Source organism: Diadema antillarum, unplaced genomic scaffold, assembly GCF_040938485.1.
Source record: "Diadema antillarum isolate AM-2024a unplaced genomic scaffold, OU_Dant_1.0 scf00000162, whole genome shotgun sequence".
NCBI lineage: Eukaryota > Metazoa > Echinodermata > Echinoidea > Diadematoida > Diadematidae > Diadema > Diadema antillarum.
In genome coordinates, this window is record NW_027271051.1 from 3,084,179 (window position 1) to 3,101,663 (window position 17,485).

A 17,485-nucleotide genomic window follows, 5' to 3' on the forward strand; every position below is an offset into this window, starting at 1 on the left:
TGATTTTACATCTTTTCTTCTTCTTCTTTTTTTTTTTTTTTTTTTTTTTTTTGCTTTTGCAGATTCAGCCACAGTTGTTCGGCCTATGCTCCGTATCCAATATCTCAGCATTGGCGTCTTCAACAAGCGAAGTAGTTGCTTCATTTTCGGTAGCATCTTTTGCTGCATTGTTCTTTACGTTCTGTCTTTTGGGTCTGTTCCTCCCTTCAATCCTCGCTGGCACGGCATGTCGAATGTCAGAAAGGGGATATTGACTCGACCTGTCATCATTCCAAGTCAAATGACGAACAGTGCTCTGTTTAAAAATGGATCGTGTTACCGGCAAATTCATCTGTGGGCCAACCTAACCCGAAGTTTCTCAGGTCGCACAGGTGACTTCTTTTGTTCTGGTCTACCATGTGGTCTCAGGTTAGTTGTAGACACCGACATGGGGAGCTTTAAGAAGAGCGATGCCGTTTTGCTTTATCATCGTGAGGCTTGGAATTGGACAGAATTTCACCGACAGAGACCGCGAGGTCAAAAATGGATTTTCTACACGTTTGAATCTCCAAGGAACACCAATAAACGCGTAATACCGCCCATTGAATATCGAAATAACAGTTACGATTATATAATGACTTACAGGCTCAACTCTCACCTCTACGGGTCTTACGGAAGGTATGATCCAAAAATCCCTCAGCTGCGATCCACAGACATTCAGAGCTTGCTGCGCAATAGGACTAAACATATCGCTTGGATGGCGTCAAATTGCGATTCTGTCTCTTGGGACCGAAACGGTTTCGTATATGCACTGAACAAGTACATTCCCGTTAGTATGTACGGCAGGTGTGGGTATTTAACGTGTCCAAGAGATGACCGATGTAATCAAGAGCTAAGGAAGCACAAGTTCTACTTGGCTTTGGAAAATAGCGAATGCCGTGAGTACATAACGGAAAAACTCTGGGGAAATGCCTTCCTGAATGACATTGTTCCTGTCGTGTACGGTCCACCGCGCGAAGACTACGAAAAGGTGCTTCCACCCAACTCCTTCATTCACGTGCAGGACTTCAAATCAGTTAAGGAACTGGCCAAATATCTATTGGAGCTGGAGAAGGACGAGAGTCGATATAGCGAATTCTTCGAATGGAAGAAATTTGGATCCGTCAAACTAACAGTGGAGAGGTGGCTAATGGAACCAGAGCAGGTTTGTAGCAGTATAGTGTCCCGGCTCCTGGCAGACGAGGAGAAGATAAAAGACGGGACCTACTCTCCTCCTAAGCTCCCCGAAGATTGGGAAACGTGGTGGTACGGTTCGTGTACGAATAAAACTCAGTATCCTATATAGCAGTTTGATTAAACTCAACCTACTGAAGCTTAACTAAAGGTCGCAAAGCTTAGCTTTTTGTTTCTCTCTACTTGATAATTGTAGGACCTACAAGACGACAAAATATTAAACTTATCACACGCACAGACAAGACACTCAAGGTGGTTGAGGACGGGTATGACACGACATTTTGCTCCTGCGAATATTGCTCCGGTCTTATTTTCTCCAAGGACTTAGGGAAAGGGTTAGGTTTGTAATACGGTTTTAGGTTTAGTTCGATGTTAGGATTAGGATGGTTATGGTTTTGTTTGCGAGTAGAATTTATGTTTTGCATAACGTGCGGATATTTCATGGGAGCAATAACAGTCGCAGGAGCAATGTCATTGAACCGAGAACGGGAAGACAGAAGAAGGTTGTTTTGAATTTAAACTGAGAAGATAGTAGATATGACGTCCAAGTCAGGTGTGATAAGTAGCATAGTGCATTGCAAGATAATGGAGGGTTTTTTTTTCGGGGGGGGGGGGGCATGTAATGTGGCCCTGAGATTAATGTGACCAAAGAAACTGAAAAGAAAGATACGAATGATGGCTTTTCTCAAAGTCGGAAAGTGTGGACAGGTGCAAACATATTCCCTTGTTATGTGGCATGTCCTTGACCATGCACTTTACGGGGCACCTCATTGCTGTGCCAATCTCAGAAGAAGTTGGACAGATAACTTTGGAGCCGCTTGCCACACAGTGTAGTACGTGTACAACATAAATTGTATTTTACGCTCTTTCAAAAAGGAGAGTGTAAAGCGGTGAACCAATCGAAGGGCGAAGAGTGATATAGGGCACCAACCCAATATTGTGAAGGTCGAGAAGCCGGAAAAGGCTGATTTACAATGCAACTTTATTTATAAAAAGTGTTTGAAGTGTTTGCAGAAGAGAATCATTCTTTATCATATTTCGTAATGGGTGCTCCTAGTTAATTCTCTATAGTGTGATAATCTAAGTTGCTTTCGGATAAAGCATATCATTTTGCATTCTTATATTGGTGATGTATTATAACAGATTATGATTATGGCAAGTGAAGCGACAAAATTATACCACGTTGTGTCTGCATTTGCGTGGGGTTATTGATGTCCAGATTTTATGCTAAAACAGTAATGCTTCATATATATTATATATATCAGGAATAGAGGGCGATAGAGAGTTATAATGAGGAGCCGCAGAACTCGTCAACCTGAAGAGATGTTGGATTAATAGAAAAATCACAAATTAGAGGCGATGGATCAGAGGTATATTGAATAACATTAATTTTCACCCTGTCGTAATTATGCCTGTCCGCTGCCAGACTGACAGTTTACAGATTATGATTACATACTATGCGCATAAATGAATTGCTAATATCTTGTAAAATACTTCTTGTTATAAATATCATTATTATATTAGACAGTTGTAATGCAGCTGGAAGCAGGTAGAGATTTCGTTTGAAAGAGTGAAGAAAGCAGTGCTTGGCTCTTTCTGAGAAGGGTGAGTTGCAGGATAGTTGAGATAAAATAATAATGATTATGCATTTTTACATAGTATTAAACGCCGAATAATCAATTACTTCGTGTTAGCTAGTATGAACACTTTATGTGAAAGTTTGATGGGTAAGGTACGTGTCATTGATTTGAATCTTTTTATGAGGTGTTTTTATATAAATGAAGTGTTAGTTAACTGTAGATGTATTTACTTTAAACACACGGTGGACAATAACAAGTATGGTACATAATTATAAGATTATTACAAAAATAAAATCCGAAATGTTATTTGTTGTTTGAATGTGCTCTACTGTATCAAGTTGTATAGCAAAAGTACATCGTATGGCAATCTATTGAGAACATTGTCACTCAGCCATAAAGTTTAGTTTATAGAGATGTGTAACAGAGTCGAATATATATTTTCCTGTATCCCATTTTTCAGCTTTCATCATTTTTTTTTGTATCCGCCCGTAAAGAGTTCGGAGGACACTACGGATTTGGCCTCGTTACGGCGCTTCTGCCGCCGCCGCCCGCCCGTCGCCGCGTCCGCCGCCCGCCCGTCGCCGCGTCCGCCGCCGCGTCCGCCGCATAGATTTTCTTATGAGCGCACTACCGGCTGCAGTTCTTTCTTGGATCATTTTGAAATTTGGCATGAAAGTGTCATATTATGGTAAAATGAAGAAGCCTATTGTTTTGATGATGGCGCCCTTATTTGTTCTGCCTATACATACAAAAAGGTAAGTTTTTCAGGGTCTGCTTGTGTGTGCAATACTAGCCATGTTTCTTGACTGATTTTTTTTTCTCCAAATTTGGTATGTATATGCATTGTGTAAGTGCATCATATAGTCAAGTCTAAACACCTATACCTACTGGTTATGCTGCCCAGACTGTTCCACCTTTGCAAGGTCAAAGGTCACCATCAGGTCAAAATTTGAAAATATAGGCCTACTTATTTATTCAATAACTTGATTGTTACTCAACAGGTATTATTCGGACTGGCTAAGAGGGTGTATGGGTGGTCGTTACGTTCTACACGATACAACAGTTTGTGATGATAGCACCCTCAGTGTTCTGATTTGGATGGCATATTATTATGCTCTATCAGCCACATTTCTCGTTGGATTTTATTCAAACTTGCTATGGCGGTTTGTGTGTGTGTGTGTGTGTGGGGGGGGGGTACTCTAGGTAACAAAAGTAGTTATTGACAGCGCCCTCATTGTTCTGACTTTTAAAGGATGCCATGTCATAATTATTTCTTGTATGTGCTATACGAGCCTTATTTCTCGTCGGATTTTATTCAGACTTGCTAAGGAGGTGTACAGATGATCATTCTACATGTTTCCGTATTGATAATGTGATCAACAATTAATGATATTGCACTTGAATTTGAATTTGTTTCAATGGTCGTTTTAACAGAAGTTGAACACACAAACTGTGCAGAGATAATACCATTCTGCTAAATACAAGAATAATCATCTTCCGAATGGTGCTAGGACATGCACTTGAGACTACACGGCAACAATCACTTGTATCTTTGGGAAAAAAAAAGAACCCCGATGTAGTTGTCAAGGAGAAACCTGTATGTGTTTCACTAGATCCAAGCTAACTGTATATAAATATATACATATATAGTGTGTGTGTGTGCGTGCGTACATGTATCTGTATATTATGCGTGTGTGCGTGCGTGTATACAGATACATGTGTGTGTGTGTGTGAGTGTGTGTGTGTGTGTGTGTGTGTGTGTTTGTGTGTGTGAGTGTGTGTAAACATATAGCAACATACATGTATGAGATAAAAAGAAGAGTTTAGCTTCCAACAATTTGTTTTTTATGGCTGCATTGAATTTTCAACGCGTCACGTGTCTACTTCAGGGTATATGTTTGTAAGAAAGATAATGATTATACCGAGTTCCTTCCATCATTTCTAGTGCTGGAAAAAAAATGAAACTGCGGTTGTTGTTGTTTTTTGTTTGCACACTGTATTCGTGGAAAAGAAAAAGTTGCAGAAAAAAAAATGAAACTGAAAATTGAAATTATAACAAAATTCAAAAGAAATGGATTTCAATTACATCTTGGTATATGGTATATGGTATATCAAGCAAACGCAAACACCGGGAAACAAAGAAACATCTGAGTGCATCATCCATTGCATTCTTATTAAAGTTGCCAAGATATCCTGATAATTATAAAATTGTTATATGTAACGGAATTCCTCGCTGTCCTTCTCACTCAGGGTCTGTTTTTTTTCTTTTGTCGCTTTTTACCTCCCTAAAATTATGACAACTTTCGATCACAGCTAGGACATGTTCGTTTTCTATTAATGCAAATTTTAATGAAAAACGAAGCAAATATAATTTCAAATATAAAACTTTCGATGAACATTTCCAGTACGGTAAATAAGAAATCACAATAAGTCATGAACAATCTATTTTGCTTTATTTATTTTCTGAATTCACTTTGCTTTCTATAATGTCACATAAGGTAACCAACGTAGCTAGCTGTTATGCTATACACGATAAATACACACAACTAAACACACCAAGTTACTTGCTTAATTTTGATAACGAAAACAGTGAATACAGTGGAGAATGTAAAACATGTCTTGAACAATAATTGCCCTTGACAAAGTTGCTGGCATATTCACCTCAAAGTTGCTGTCTGTGAATATCACGATAACTCGAACGTCAGACGCATTAATCAACCGACCATAAAAAAGATAGAACTTTGATGATAACCACACACATGTAAAAACGCTTTCCTACATCCACGACATGCTAATATTGCTTTTATTGCCAACCCCATACATGCTAACAAACAATCACAATAACACAATTGAAAATTAAAAAAAAATCCAACTGACTTATTGCTTTTCATCGATGTTGATAAATCCCCATTATTCAGTGTTTTGGTAGAAGGCGTTATAAAAATCTTGTCATACATACTAGGATTAAACTAGAACCAACAACCTCCCGATCGCTAGACAGGCGTCATATCCACTAGACTTACCGAGTTTCCGCCCACTAGCCAGTGCTAGTTCTGATCTCCTGTAGCAGAAGGTATTGATATGATGCCTAGTATGATCTAGCAATCAGGAGGTCGTTGCTTAGAGTCCAACCTAAATATTTATGCCCGTGATTTCTATCATAGCTACTACTCAAATACTGAATAATGGGAGTTTATTCGATGAATAGTAATTGTAAATAAGTTACAATGCATTAATTTGAATACGATGCTCAGTAGGCCTACATGCTGATTTTTCTTTTCCTTTGTTTAAAAGCTTTTACACACTCATTTTTAACTCTTATAGATTTTGGAGGGATGACGCTATTGTATTGACAGTTGATAATAATATTTATGACTAGAATGCACATGATAAGCGAGCAAAAGTTTAGCTTAATCTGATACGTTTTTCATAATAGATGCTATCGACTGTAGCACCCTGCGGTCCCCTACTCCCATCCATTGCACAGAGCTCTACCGGGTAGCATTAAGCGCTCGAATAGACCTACACTTCAAAGCCTCCTTTCACAGCTCAATCTTTTCCGGAGAATGAACCGTCTTTTCATTATTTATAGCTAGGTTAAGAAAGTCCGTTTGTATCAAGCTATAATTTCATTTTAGAACTTAGACACTGCTCTTTTGAAGTCTGTCCTTACTAGACCAAAATCAATTCTGGCGACTTTTTGTTGATTTTATGATGCAGGGTCAGATATGTTATAAAGAAACATCACTTAAGGTGGTAATTTGTTCCAATTTCTTGATTTGCATCAATCTTTGAGTCTTTCCAGACTTGTAACATTGTCTCAAGTGCCAGCGGTGATCATTCAGATTCACTCTTTCCTACATGAGTTTGTTGTCGCCATTTACATACTTGGTAAATCATTGGCGCATCATATCATCCATGTCATGTAATGGTGGGAAACACGACAAAAAAAAGAAAAAGAAATAAATATTTCTATATTTTTGTCTAGCCTGTAATGTGTCTTTCTGTCTTACACTGTTTGTACAGTGAGTGTGCTTCATACTTCAGTGCTTATAATCTTACCTTTCTAATATCAAAGACCACTACAAACTTGGCAACTTTGTCATCTCTTTCTGAAAGCACATTTTTCTCTCTCTCTTTGTCTGTCTCTCCCTTCTTTGAATACAATAAGTAATGTCTATCATACACCTGAATATAGTGGATAGGGTACATTATATCGTATAGAAATTAATCACATACCGTACTCTATCTACCTGTTTGCGATATTATCTTTCATATCCTATATGTCTCTGGCTACCCAAATACAAATCCTCTATAACGTCAGCTATCGAATATGTGTCATTCCTTCAGGCTGCGCTGTGGTCCTCTCGGGACATTATAGGGAGCTTAGATTGTCGCGACGCGGATGTTCGGGGGGGGGGGGGGGAGGGAACTACTCTGCGCATGAGCAAAATCGCCTATCAAAATCTATCTATTTATATCTCACGTCGTCTTATTTTTCACTTTGCGTTCTGAGGGCTATCTTTGCGTCCGCTAAATTCACGACGCAGAGAGCTATTTGATGAACTGATCATATGGGGGCGCCATTTTACTTTTTGTAAGTTGCGTCCTTGCGTGATTTAAAGCTACGATGTACAGACAAGATGCAGGGAGAGAGGAGAACGGCCAACGCAATCGTTATCTCAAACGTCCGCGTCTCAAATATAGACCTAAAGCTCCCTAATCACTGTAAAACACCATTGACGTCGTACGCGGTGCGGTTTCCGATGAGATCGAAGGCGTTAACCCGACGCGCAGGAGGCGAAGGCAACCGTAAGGCAGCCGCAACAGCAGGAGGCAGCCATAATAATGTACGTCGACGTGATAAGCCAGAAGGAGTACAGGTACAACGTGCGTTGGCAGTAGTCCGGCAGGGTGGGGTCGCTCAGGTTGGGCGAGTAGATTCGATATACCCACACATTGCCTGCAGAGGTTGGTTTAGATGGATAGGAATCGCAAACAAGATATCATCTTGAGTACCATACCCACACAGACACACCCACACGCATCCTCCCACACACTATATGTAAATAAACATGCAAAATAGATGGGGGGGGGGGGGCAATCGCTCTTGTAACAAACCTCATAATTCACAAGGGAATTCCAATAGCAATATTTACTTCTTCTAAATACGTTATGATACCGCCATAACGTTATAAAACCAAACGGAGGCGGCATATTTTTGTGGTCATTAAGCATGACATCCATTTGACCCTACTTTTTGCCTATTTGGCACTCGGACGTCTTGTTTTCGCATAATTCTAATAAACATGTGGCCCCAACTGGTTATTTATCACATGTTGTTACCAGATGATATATCACTACTTTCTAATACTAAACAACATGTAGAAAACTCTGGGTTTTGGTCAAAGGCTTTTTAAAGCTTAGGAACGACATTTACTAACAGCTGGTCTTATTGTTGATTCATTCCAATTATATACTAATTATATATCACCAAAATAAAAAGTAAACTTGTATTCATTCAAATAAGTCACTTAATATTCGTATATGGTTAACTCCATTTAACATGGTGGTTTAAAAAAAAAAGATGTAATAGAAACATCAATAAAAGCAAAGGAATGTACTTAATTTACTAATCATTCAATTGCAACTGATCCCTTCTGACCGCTATTATGACGTGATTGAAATATATCCTGTGATGATTTTGATATGTCCAAAACATTTATTGTTGTGTTACAAGGGCAGTACCATTGAAAAGATTTTATTTATCGCTATTTGATGATGACCTTATTTAAACAACGACAAACGGGCGAAAATAGTGTTAATCTGTTTTTGCATTTAAGCTCTTCGTTATTGTTCATAAATATCTAGTTCCAGAATGTTCTTGATTTCCGTGGAATAAGAGGATGTGTACACGAAGAAACAAATGTTTAATGCTACCTGTTCATGAAGTCGCAAAGATTTAAGTGAGAGTTTGATACATTTCAATTACAGTCAAACCTGCCTCTATAGCGACCACCGTCTATAGCGACCACCTACCATATGCGACCACTAAACACAATTACCCGCAAGAGAAAAGTCATGTTAATGACCCTGTCTATAGCGGCCACCTGTACATAGCGACCCTGTCTATAGCGGTCTCCCTTATGGGGTTACCGCTATAGACAGGTACTGTAGTCTGAAGGGCGCTCTTTGGATGTGGAGCGTGTAAGAGAAATTTGAACCCCCATAGACAACAACAACAACCAAAGCGACACCCCTCGACGTATACAGTACCTGCGATGAAGAAGGCAAAGAGGAAGCAGTTGAGAAGTTGGCCGATGGCTAACTCCGGTTTACTTGGCTGGAAGGATTCCCGATCTCCCTCGGGCAGCCTCTGGCGTTGGATCCGCACCTTCATGTCCAGGACGATCTTCACTATCTGGAAGGCGCCCTCTACGATCAGGAAGATTGGAATGAACCTCTCCACTGGGCAGTCATCCTTGTAGATCGCCCCTTTAATATTCAGGAAAGAAATACAATCAACAACAACAATAATGATAATGATAATAATATCAAAAATAATATGATAATAATAATAATAATAATAATAATAATAATAATGATAACAATAGCATTAATGATAATAACTTTTATAATGATACTGATTAGAAGCAAGATTAAGAGGTTTACAGTAATAGTTTCCTAAACTTAATTTTCGGAATACCTGTGAAACATTTTTTTTTCTACAAGATCATGACATGTGGTGATTTAGGAATACAGTGAAGCGAACCGTTATGCACTTGACGTTTTACAAACAGTGCAATGCACGTTGATATCTATAAAATTTCATGATATCTTTACTTAACATGACTTCAACTGTTCTCAGCATGTTCTATAGAAGCATCTTCGAGTGGGGCAGTATTGCTAAAAGTTTTCGTTGCGAGAAAGCAAAATTTCACTATTTGTTCAATTGTGCCCCAGATAGGATACTTAATTGATTAAGGAGAAAAGACCCATTTCACAAAATCATGAAAACATATAACTGTAATGGTAGGTCATTATTCCACTTGGAATTAAAAGATATTTCTGAAGATAACGTTTCAAAGAAATCGAAATTTGATGCGCTTAATAAATGAAGTTGAATTTTTCCTTTCTATTGTAAGCATGCGATACTATCGATTGCTCTCACCGATAACAATCATACTGATGGGTATCGCCAACGCCAAGGCCAGTAGAATTGTCACCAAAACTGCAAGCACGGAACAGACAAGAAAACATGCATCATTCTATAAAAGAAAGACACTAGAATACCTTTCAACCACAACACATTAATATCATACTCATATCAAAAAGGCAGACTCATTAAATTGCTGTACTTTAGGAAAAATTGTTGTACCTTGCGACGTGGAAGGAAAGGCAACAACTCGGTAGAATTTGAAGTCTCTTGAAACTACCTGTCAAGAATCGCTGTCTTTAAAAAAAAAAAATGTTGCTGACGTCACTTTGGTGTTGTGATATTTTTTTTCCCTGCATGACTGATCTAAATGCATTGCGAAGCATTGTGTCTTAGCATATTGCCTTTGTAGAGTGTCAAAAGTAAGCTACATAAACAGACCTTTACAAAGTTTTCTGTAGAACAAAAAAAAAAAACCCACAACTTTTCTGAGCAAACGACATCATGGTTGTAGAAACATGTAATTCTTAAACAGGGGTAATTACAACCAAGAACGCCACACAACAATTCACAATATTCTATGATGATGATGATGATGATGACAGGATATTATTGCTTTCTCAAGAGGGAAATATATTTCTCTTGAAATATTAAGTACCCGTTGAGTGTCTTGCTCGTGGAAAATGTTATTATACAAAAGTGTGCTAATTGCCAAATTGTGGGGTAACGTCTAGAGCAAATGGAATCAAAAGCTGTTCTTATTGCCGTAAGTTAAAGGCAACAAGGCTGCTTTGTAATTTACGTCACTATAAAGAAGTGCAATCATTGGATAGTATAAAGGGGAAATGGTTTTATTTTTATTCTCAAGATAACGAACTCCGCTTAGATCAAACGAGATATACATCAACAGTCTTTCTCTGACACACATTAGATGCATTTTCTCTTTTGGAATCGAAAAATGTTTTTAAGGAAATGGTCAATACCGAGCTTTTAAGAGTCTTATTTTTTTATTTTTATACAATAATGGTGATCATCTAAAAAAAAAGTATGATGATGGACATAATTTTCATTTCATGAAAAAACCTTCAAGATATCACGTTTGCCATTAGAAAATGCGAGCATAAGCCCTCTATAATGTTTTATAATTCCAGGTTTTCTTATTTGTTTCGTTTCTTTTCCTGATAAACTTGTGTACCTTCGGAATTTTGCTAGAAATTCATCTGACTATAAAGTCTAGACTGTTAATGTGTCTTCCGTTGAAAGAATAAAATGAAATCAAACAACACACACACACACACACACACACACACACACACACACACACACAGAGTTTATGGCTCTTGTTTGGCTCTTTGTTTTTTTTATGGCTTTCCGCTGTCTTTTCATCCCCTAACTTTTGGTGGTCACGGTTGGTAACAACCTCGAACCATATGCATTCTGATGATAATATGCAACCATCATTTGTGCGTAGGTTTTCCATGGAGCTTTTCTAACCCATATATCTCTTTAAGTGCATTAGATACGACCTTGAACAGTTTGTGGTCATGCACTTCAACTCAAAATAAGGGCAAAAGAAAAGAAGTAAGCGAGGCGTATGGTAAGATATCATAGCTTCATTTTGCAGTCAGCCAATGTACTGATGATAATGGTTTTCAGAGTGTCGTCATTGCGGAGGTAGGGTCGTTGCTTTGGTATACACTATAAATAGCAACATTTTGAAAAAAAAACACACATCTGTTGAATCTTTCAAGATCTGCCTGATGGCATACATGATCAATCTTGTTTGTTTGTTTGTTGTTGTTTTTTTTTGTAGACTACTGCTGTCTCTTTTCATCTGGTTTTTTTTTTCTCCATTGACCTCAATGAACACTTTAACTATACTGTGCCTTGAGCATCTTTCTTAGTAGCGCTGGCGTATACTAGATTCTGTCATTGTGTGTATTACTAACGAATATTTAAACTGTCATTATTATCATGAAGTTCATTTCGTATCGTACCGTCTCATGCCTTCGGGGCTTTTTTCTCTTTCCTTTCCTCAGTGTCTATCTCTCCCGCTTCATGACGATTTTATCTTTTCTGTTAAAATTTCTCAAGTATATAATGTCACACGGTTCCAAACGGCATGCCACGTGAGGGAACCTTAACGTGACTAATGTCGGGATTTTACACGGCTTCAAGCAAAAGCGATTTTGGCGAGGATTTTTTTTTTCTCTCTTTCGACTAGCGGGAAATTCCCCTATCAATGACGCAAGATAATGAAACTGGAAGCAAACTAGAGATAAGAGAGGCTGTTTTCTTCTTTGTCCACCTATGTTTTTCTCATAAAATCACACACATATTTAGTATTAGCGATTGTTGTTGCTGCTGCTGTTGTTGTTCAGCATGAATATCTATCCATGCCACCGGCAAACTTTTAATCGTGCATTTTGGTTCGTGAGCAACGATTAGTCTTTCCGCCGAGCATTGTCGATATACAACTGTAATGATGTCAATTTCATCTCGACTCGTCAGCCTAAAAAGTGTGAACATGCTGGGCCAGTGGTGGCTGTAGACAAGTTTCTGTTGGTGCAGAATGGGCGTTTAGCGATGGTCTAGTGATTATGAATTCTAGACTGCGAGTATTGTATAGCGTATTATAATAGGCGTCAGTGTTAAAGGCTTTATGCCATGAGCCACACAGTAATGACAGAACGTGTTTCCCGTTGATAGTCAACTTCACTTCATTCCATTCATTTTTTTTTCCATTTCCAACAAACAATCATAAACACAGCATTATTACCTAATACAAAATATTCTAAACATTTACATCTGCACGTACAATATTGTTCCCAGCGTAGCAAAATTCATACCAAATCATATGGGATTAATTAACGTACTTGCATAAAGGAATGGTAATTATGTAGGGTGTTTGGAAATGGAGGGGACTGCTAATGAATATGAAAGAATAAACAAAAAATGAATGAATTTAACCCACGGAGGCAAATTTTGCGAAATATATGTTTATACAATTATATAGGCAGGGACAAGAGAGGGGGATTCTACGTGCAATATCATCTTCAATTACTCAGAACATTAAGTGTAGCAATGACTCACGTGTGTTGAGCAGCAAACTTCCGACTTTTCGACAAAAGTCGATGGGACCACTTGAGGTCTGGCGCACATCCTTTATCTGACCGAAGAGAGACTGGTATGAAGGTGGCGTCTCTGAAAAGAGGAAGTAATATAATTAATTGAAACAGGAGCTGTGTGTTGAACATTACTGCATATAAGTAAAGAAATATATATATATATATATATATATATATATATATATATATACAAATGTTTATAACATGTACATACATATCACATTTTAAGTTTATGATTGATCGTCGCTTAATTATTGATCATGGCGTCTTACAGACCTTAAGATGAAAACCTCTACACAGACAGACCAAAATCGGGTTTCTTGTTCAAAATAACTGCGTATATAAAGTGTATCAACACGATTAATAGTTCTACAATTTGCTAAATGGTAACTAGGGAGGTCCCCGTTATTTCAGTAGATCACCAACCTTGGCTCGCTTCGTTGTAGGCCGGTGGGTCTTCAATAGTCATCTTTTCTCCTGCCACCTTTTCTTCCGCCATCTTTTCTTCGGCCTTCGCTGCACGCTCTACGTTCTAAAATACAGAATAATCGGATATATACTTGTCAAAAGAAGCGCTAAATCGGGTTCCTGTGTTATGCTTCGCCTGGGTGTACTCTTTGCTGTCACCTTGCAAGTTATAGTCACTTTACCTTCGTGTGGCCTCACTTCAAGGCGCATGACGCTTTGTGCAATGGCAGTATACCGTAACTAATCTAACTTTGAAAAATGAGGTGACCTAAAATGAATGCGTAAACAAGAGAGCATTGTTCAGTATTCAAGGCCCATGAGTATCCTAATTCTCTTTTCTCACAGTTCTGAGTTATAATGTGCATACTATACATGGCATAATTTTGTATCAAGAGAAAATCGCTTTTTATTACATTAAAGATAGAAATGTTACTCTTTTGTTGAGATGATTTTTTTGGATCGTTGTCTTGCTTTCCTTAAGATTACAAAAGGAATCGGAATTATGATGCTTCCGTAAGTATACAAGCGAGAAATTTGATGTGGAAATGGTATAGCTTTTATTTACATCTGCTTTTACTGTAAGTCCACTTTATTGTGCATAACAGTTATGTATATATTATAGCGATATCAATGTATCAACAGTATTATGCACAGAAAAGTTTTGCAAGCTCCCTTTATGAAAGCGTATAAAAAAGAAGGGACAGGACGTGAGCCCTTAGTCCTTTTTGACATTATGAGGCACATTTTACCACGGCTGTAAATATCTATATGCGGTATTTCATGTAGAACTACGTGTACAGAAGTGGCTTTGTTGAACCTAAAAGATTTGATGTCGCTCATTTCACAGACAGTTCTTTCCTGAACAAGTAAATGTTGTCATATCAGCTGAATTCATAATTGAATATTAATCAGATACCCTTTTGATAGTTGGAAGATCTTCCCTGTGCGGTGTTTGTAGTTTCGACGCAAAATAGATTTCAACGCATGGTCCTGTTCTATATCCCATCATGTCGAAACAACCATAATTTTGTAGTTTCGTGCTGTATTATTATTATTTTTTTTACTATCAATGACTGATGTTTCATAAGATAGAGTACAAATGACGCTTTCTCTCTCTCTCTCTCTCTCTCTCTCTCTCTCTATATATATATATATATATATATATACATCATTATATATATATATATATATATATATATATACATAAATATTGTTTATTATATATATATTATGTATATTGTTTCGGTTGCCGATTTTCAAAAGCTTATTAATGTACAACTGATTATTAATTGGAATTGCCAACACATAATCATTAAAAGGCATTCCTATATCTCCCTTAAATTGGTATGTTTTAATCATGTAAATAAACGAATTTAATCGAAAAAGAATATCAGTGTAGGAGGTACAGTGAACTTCAGTAGTGCCAATTTAGATATGACAAGCGATCATTTACAGCACCAATCCCCCCCCCCCCCCCATTCCCTGATTGACGCGCTATCGGAGGAACGAGTCCACATTATCTACAATCTTCAGTACATAGTAGAGATTTGGGTTTTTGGGGGTTGTTTTTTTTGGGGGGGGGATTTAGTTTTTTCACGAAAGATTCAAAGCTTGCATGTCGTCCAACATGAAGCAAAGATGATCTCGGCGGGAATTATTTTATTGACTCGATGCGATGACGTCCAAAAACACATGGGCGTCATTTCACTTCCGTTGGACTTCCTTTCCCTTTTAAAACACCATATACTTACCAATTAGTGTTATTTCATCGAGTTAAAAAAAGGAGAACTGCGAAATCTAATCTCTATACAGTTGACTGATATGTAGCTAAATTGAATGTATAAAGTTATCAAAAAGAAAATCATACTCGTTGGGAACATACCGTAAGTCCTTCCAATGAGCGTTGATAACACCCACTTACGTGTTCTGTTGGCTTTAATTGACGCGTCCCCTTGTCTTTCTGTACAATGTCTGCCATTAAAGAGATGGTCTAGTTTTGGTTGAGATGTAGCTTCAGGTTTCAACTTTTTTGTTGTAAGATAATTAGAAACCTCTTATACAATATCAAAGTGTATGCAATTCTAAAAGGAATTCAAAGTTCATTTGATGAAAATTGATTTCGAAATGGCCGAGATATCCAAAAACAAAGAGGTCCTAATAATAGATGGGACCCAATTTTTATTACGACCGCTTTGTTTTACTTTGTTTTTGGATAGTTCAGGCTTTTCAAAACCAGTTTTAAACAAATAAACTTTGAATTCCTTTTAGAACTGTATGCCCATTAACATTTCAAAAGTGTTTCTAATAATCTTACAAAATGTTAAAATCTGAATCTCCAATCTGAACCAAAACTTTACCATTCCTTAATGTATCGCTCATTGTATTAATGCTCCGTCGCACTTAGAGCGAATGGAAGGATGGCGAAAAGTAATTACCATCATAAAGACATACATTCCTTAGTGAATGGTCATTACGCAATGAGAAACCGAATCTGCTTATTTCCTATAATGCGAGGCAGACCCGATTCGGCACATTCTTCAATTTTTTTTTTTTTTTTTTTTTTTTTTTGTGGCGGGTTCAAACATGGGTTACGGGGAGTAAGACAGTTGCGATCTCTTGCACCTCCTTAGTGATATCAAATCTGAAAGGGTGTATTTTCCAGTTATTTCCTCTGCCTCCCGAAACAGCTAAGTTAAGTGCTTTTTATTAAAATACAAGTAGTATCTACGTGGAATTTTCTTTTCAGGTTTCCTTGGCATAGTATCGTGCCAATATTGTTGGCAACACTGATTACGTAAATTTATATTAAGCGATCGCGGCACATGAATTTAACCAGGATTTATTTATTTTTTCAATGTATGACTTTTGAATTCATCAAACTAATTTCTATGCTGCTGTAATTTCTGCTGTACGGAATCCGCACTTCCCAGTATCTAGATCTAGACTAATCATTAGCGGCGTATGTCCTTCTAGGTTGTTGTACGCAATAGATCCACTGCTTTCTTATGTACTGCGATTTTGCAACTAAATTTTGTAGTAAGCTTCGCACTCCCTCCGCAGTCAATAATGGAGTTCGCTGGAGTTCTATATCTCAATTCTTGTAATTTATGCTAGAATTACACAAGAAGACTCAGTGTAAACATCAGTCACACAACACGGTAACACAATGAAATGGATACATTGGACTTACCACACTATTGGTATAATGGGAGAAGACACAAGTCAACTGCACAACAGTGAATGGATGGCGTTGGGTACACGAATGGTAACACTCAACAAGTTATCACACAGTACAGACCTCCACTGCTGGCATAGGGCTGACTGACATGGTTGAATAGATCGCTCTCTTTTCAATAAACAGCTTTCCAAATATCAGAGGGGGAAAAGTTTCCACTGTATAGTATGAAGGAACGTGCCTGGACGACTGTATTTCAAGGCTGAGCAATGTCACGGTGAAGAGCTTGACGTCAGTGGTTTGCAGTTCAACACAAGCTCTGTTCTTTTGTTTGATTTTCGTATTATTAAATCCACTCTATTTATCCTGTGCTTACGGGACAAGGAAGGCATGTTCTTGTCCATTGGACTTTATGGTCCTCTCGGCTGTGCAAGTACACATCATTGTAATTACCTATACTTACTTCCCTACGCAAGGCCAATACAACACATTATAGGAAGTGATTCTATGAATAGGGCATCACTGTGAGAATCATGGATCAGTAGACTTCACTGGCGTAGCCGGGGGGGGGGGGGGGGGGGGGCGATGGGGACGGTCGCCCCCCCTAAGATTTGGACCGGGGATTTGGGAGGCGGAAAAAAAATGCGTGTATACTGTATGCATGCACATGAAGCGGGTCTCCTTTGCAACCTTTCATCAAATAAGATATTTTTTTGAATAGTTCACTCAAAGTGTGCACCAGATCGTTGAATTTCAGTTCAAAATA

At 38.0% G+C, this 17,485-nt stretch overlaps 2 protein-coding genes across 2 annotated transcripts; one reads left to right on the forward strand and one right to left on the reverse strand.

Annotated features, from left to right (window-relative positions):
* The first annotated feature begins 226 nt into the window (after nt 1-226).
* On the forward strand, nt 227-1,324 carry LOC139722274 (4-galactosyl-N-acetylglucosaminide 3-alpha-L-fucosyltransferase FUT6-like). The gene has a single exon (XM_071633583.1). It carries the CDS (start codon nt 227-229, stop codon nt 1,322-1,324), a length of 1,098 nt encoding a protein of 365 aa, XP_071489684.1.
* Nucleotides 1,325-5,247: 3,923 nt separating this feature from the next.
* LOC139722285 (transmembrane protein 272-like) lies at nt 5,248-17,005 on the reverse strand. The gene is made up of 6 exons (XM_071633594.1): nt 16,735-17,005; nt 13,503-13,608; nt 13,042-13,152; nt 9,964-10,023; nt 9,069-9,287; nt 5,248-7,755 (listed from the first exon to the last, which is right to left on the reverse strand). The coding sequence occupies exons 2-6, from the start codon at nt 13,573-13,575 to the stop codon at nt 7,574-7,576; spliced, it is 645 nt and encodes a 214-aa protein (XP_071489695.1). The 5' UTR covers nt 13,576-13,608; nt 16,735-17,005; the 3' UTR covers nt 5,248-7,573.
* Nucleotides 17,006-17,485: the final 480 nt, after the last annotated feature.